Here is a 4,645-nt window from a genome sequence, read left to right as displayed (position 1 = left end):
TACAAATTCTTGAAAGAGTGAGCCCCATAATAATTTTATAATTATGTATTACATGATTTTTTTATCAGTTATTCTCATAATAAATTAAAAAATTGTCACATAATCATTTCTCATTTTTCTTTTCTCAATGATGATTTGTTAATCCATATTCTGCCGAGTGGGATTCGATAGTCATTTGTTCCTATTTTTAGTAAGCACCCGAACCTTGAATTATCGTATGAATTCCCTCGGGCACGATGCCTAATATTTATGACGCTCCACAAGAGGAATCAATCATTACCTCTGGCTCTTTATAAAGGGCGAAGTAGCCCGCATTTCTACACCATAAGAATTCCATTCCTTACGATCCTCTTCCACAACCTCATCGGCATCATCATCTCCTTCAGAAACAAACTCAAGTAACATGGAGACTCCAGGGGTCTTCAAACTTCTCTCGTTCTCTCTAATTCTTCTCATCGCCTTCCTCCCGCTCGCATCCGCCCCCACCGACCTCGTGAACTACACATGCAAGAAGACGCCATACACCGTCTTCTGCGCCGCAGCTCTCAGTTTGGACCCCCGGAGCTCCACCGCAGACACCAAAACCCTAGGCCTAATCATGGTCGACAAGGTCGAGGCGCATGCCAAGTCGACTTTGACCAAAATCAAGTACTTGCGCGGCAAAGCCGCCCACCCGAGGACGAAGCAGGCATTGACCTCTTGCGAGCAGTCGTACGGATTCATCGTAAGCGCGATGGTGCCCCCTAGCAAGGAAAGTTTGACGAAAGGTGACTACAAGTTCGCCGTGGAGTACATGAATGCCGCAGTAAACGACGTGCAGGAGTGCGAAGCGGGCTTCAGCGGCTCAAAGTCACCAATATCGGACTCGAACGATTATGAGCACAAAGCTGCCGCGGTGGCTTCCGCCATTGCCGGTTTGTTGCTGTGAGTAGTGACGATCAGAGAGATGAATGGTCAAATTAGTGAGGGCTGTAAAAAAAAAATGGATAGCTAGGAAGCAATATGAAAACTGAACCGTAATGTTTCTTAATGAATGTGCAGGGTTTGTTTAATGAAATTCTGATAATAGTTTCAAATACTAAAGCGTACTCACTTTAAAGTAGATCGATATGATATTTTTCCTCCTCAAGTAAACATTTTTACACTCTTGATCATACATATGACCGGCTGTTGGAAGTTTATTAAGTTAAATTTAGATTCTTATCAGTCATTTTTCCTTAATTGAGGATTATAATTTTCCACTCGTTTATCGGATACCTAATAAATTTATTAATGTATATGTTTCCATGATCAAGTGCCTCCCCACTACCTCACAGATATACGAGAGGACAAACCACAGTAACCCGGGCCTTTCAGAAAAGTATTTCGTGGATGGGATGTATCATATAATCTTGACACGGGGAGAAACAAGCAAATCGGAGATAAAGAGTGTTCATAGGGTTGGTTTGAATACATGTCAATTAGACAATATAACTGACCAGTTTACCAGGCGTCGGTCATGTTACAATGGATATTTTCAGCTTTCAGTGCGCACTTTATCACCTTGATAGCGAATAATTTGGTAGACTTGGAATAGACCAAATCGAAAGTTTCGAACGGATCATGTTAGCCTCAAGTTGTCGAGCTGTGGGAATGAAGACGTGAATTTTCGAGCAAGCTCTAATCAGTTCGTTTCGTTAAATGTAAATAAAGTACTTTATCCCCTCGATGGCGGCATAAACTCGCAAAAGATCGGATACGCCTCATCAACCAAAAAGTATACATGCCTTTGCCAATTATTAATAAAGACAAAGTTGTTGAGCAATCACCTCCATGAAATTAGAGGATGTGGAACTTTATCCTGTCATTGGCAGTTATATTCTTAGATAATTCCCTCTGATCAGGCCAGAGTCTTTTCAAATTGTATCAATGCTTGTGGCTCATGCTGAGTGCAATCTGAGCTACCCAACTCGACCGTGATCATATCTTTGGCGCTTATACCGAAACCCCCACAAAGAAAAATCTACGATTGGGCCACGGTAAGTAGAGAGCATAAATAAGACACTGTTCTTCTGATTATTCTGCAAAAGAATCATTAATGTGATCAAAGAGCATTAGAAATCATGTCTAGTGGAGTCATCTTTAGAATTTTATATATGGAATGCACTTTAAACCTTGCTTCTAAATTTAAATGGCGCAATTCGATTTGCTTAATCTTTCCTACCAAGTGTAACCGAGTTTTGAACTATTCGCTTGGTACGATTAAGATTTTTCATGTACACAATTACGGTTGCTGCTTTGGGTAATTTCAATATTAGTGACCGGAAAAACTTGATTGTGCTTTTTAAAAATGTAATTTGCACTTGATTGTGTCAATTGAAAAACACAAAGAACTCGAATATATTACATTACATAAGATTTAGGACTTTTAGCAAACTTTTCCCTATTATGCCTCTAGCTAAACTTTTTCATAACCAGACATTCTCCTTTTGAGTAGGATTATGTTCTCTCCATTAATTTCTTTTTCTTTTTTTTTTATGTGGAAGGATTCTTGTGTACTTCCTCACTTTAGTGTATACAAACTTGTTTGTTGATGTTTCTACCAAATGCATGCAATTTTTTAGAACTTGATTCTTTCATTGGATGGCCTAAATTGCCAACTTTGTGAATAAGGTATCCTCTGTTTTTTCAGAAACTAAAATGGTTCTGATACCTGAATGCAAATTGATTTTTTTACATTAATCCATACCTCCTTTGTGAAAAATCAAAACTTGAAACTTATTTGGCACACTTTGCTTTAGTTGTACAAATTTATTCATAGTTGTTTGATCTTGTTTGCTATTTTTTAATGAATTTTTCATATTCATACCCGAACAGGGTCAAGACGTAAGAAAAATCATTGAAGGATTTAGTAACAAGAACTAAAGTTTGTGTGCACAGTAAAAAAAGAAAAGAAAAAGAAACGGAAGTAAATCTTGTGTTGTGAATTCCTTGTGCAAAGAAGCACTTTCACTTTCTGCAAAGCATGTAATCTCTTATTCCCTCTCCCCCCCCACAAAAAAAAAAAAAAAAAGAAATTCCCCACCCCGCCCCCAAAAAAAAAAAACAAAGACAGTCTCTTGTCAATTAACTTACCCCCAAAAAGAAAACACAAGATGCAACCTACAATTTTTGACTTTCTGCTTTCACTTTCATATGGGACATTTGAAATCTGACTTTTATTTAATGTTAAAGACTTCTGAGTAATCCTCCTCAGTCAATGGCTCTATTTGCCCATATTTTCATTAGTTTTGCGTCGAGTGAATGCCGAAAGGACTTTTTGAGGAAATGACCCCTAAATCGCCCGATGTGCGGCAACCGCGAATAACAAAACTCATTAATATCTTTGATATTATTTCCCTCCATTTTTAAGGTAAGTGTCATGTGTCTAAAAGGTATAGTATCTTCGACCAAAAGAAAAAAATGGAAAAATTGTCAAACCCTTATGATTTTCTTCCATTGCGGGAAGCAATCAACCTCGATTTAGAGGATCAACCAGCACACATTTCTACGCCAAAAGTAATCCTTTTCTTACAATCCTCTTCCAAAACCTCATCGGCATAATCGTCTCCTTCAATAACAGACTCCAGCAATATGAAGACTCCAATGCTCTTCACACTTGTCTCGTTCACTCAACTTCTTCTCATCACCATCCTCCCACTCGCATCCGCCGACCTCATCGACGACACCTGCAAGAAGATGCCGGACGTCGACTCCTGCATCGCGATCCTCAGGTCTGACCCCCGGAGCTCCACCGCGGACACCCCGACCCTAGGCCTAATCTCTGTCGACACGGCCGACTCAAACGCCGAGGTGACTCTGGACGAGATCAAGGACTTGCTCGGCAAATCCCCCGACTCAAAGACGAAGCAGGCGCTGACCTCTTGCGAGGCGTCGTACGGAAATATCAGAAGTTCGTTGGTGCCGCCAAGCAGGGAAAGTTTCACGAAAGGTGACTACAAGTTCGCCGTGCAGTACATGAATGACGCAGCGAACACGGCGGCGGTGTGCGAAGCAGGCTTCGGAGGCCCAAAGTCGCCGATATACGACGCGAACATGTTTGAGCGCAACGCAGGCTTGTTGGCTTCCGCCATTGCCAGTTCATTGCTGTGAGCACTGATGATAAGAGAGATGATTTGTTCGATTAATAACGGTGGTAGAATACATGTATAGCTCGGAAGCAAAATGAAAATAAAACCACAATGTTTCTTAACGAAAGTGCAGTGCTCGTATGATGAAATTCGGTAGGACACTAGAAGCGTCAAGAATTATGTACGGCAAATGATCAATCACTTTGGCAATTTTTGAAAGCGTACCCAAATTATTCCGTCTTTTTTTTTCCCCTTCTTGTTCAGCATTCGAGAGCTTCAACGAGGTGGAATCTCCACTCAAAGATTCCTCCACCATTGTCGATTTAACTCATCATCACTTCTAGGAGATTCTAATCACCAAACCAGAGGTTTTTTATCAGATTCATTTACAAGGGAATACTTCTGCTTGCTTATTTCTTAAGTTGGGGTTTGGTCAGTTTGGTCAAATTAGGGTTCTAAATTGGGGAAAATCATGCTAAACGATATCGTTCAGATATAGATGCTAAGTCAAGTTATAACAAGCCATGTCGATCCAA

At 40.3% G+C, this 4,645-nt stretch overlaps 2 protein-coding genes across 2 annotated transcripts; both read left to right on the top strand.

The window, feature by feature from the left end:
• Positions 1-403: 403 nt before the first annotated feature.
• On the top strand, positions 404-1,052 carry LOC108954469 (cell wall / vacuolar inhibitor of fructosidase 1). The gene is made up of 2 exons (XM_018860476.2): positions 404-914; positions 1,042-1,052. The coding sequence occupies exons 1-2, from the start codon at positions 404-406 to the stop codon at positions 1,050-1,052; spliced, it is 522 nt and encodes a 173-aa protein (XP_018716021.2).
• Positions 1,053-3,612: 2,560 nt separating this feature from the next.
• Positions 3,613-4,131, top strand: LOC104431147 (cell wall / vacuolar inhibitor of fructosidase 1-like). The gene has a single exon (XM_010043824.2). The coding sequence runs from the start codon at positions 3,613-3,615 to the stop codon at positions 4,129-4,131; it is 519 nt and encodes a 172-aa protein (XP_010042126.2).
• The last annotated feature ends 514 nt before the right edge of the window (positions 4,132-4,645 follow it).

This window comes from Eucalyptus grandis, chromosome 8 (genome assembly GCF_016545825.1).
Source record: "Eucalyptus grandis isolate ANBG69807.140 chromosome 8, ASM1654582v1, whole genome shotgun sequence".
NCBI classification, from domain to species: Eukaryota; Viridiplantae; Streptophyta; class Magnoliopsida; order Myrtales; family Myrtaceae; genus Eucalyptus; species Eucalyptus grandis.
Note: the sequence above shows the minus strand (reverse complement) of the source record. Positions and strands in the feature narration are given on the sequence as shown.

Coding starts and splice junctions, on each gene's coding strand:
- LOC108954469 (XM_018860476.2), top strand. CDS start 404: ATGGAGACTCCAGGGGTCTTCAAACTTCTCTCGTTCTCTCTAATTCTT.
- LOC104431147 (XM_010043824.2), top strand. CDS start 3,613: ATGAAGACTCCAATGCTCTTCACACTTGTCTCGTTCACTCAACTTCTT.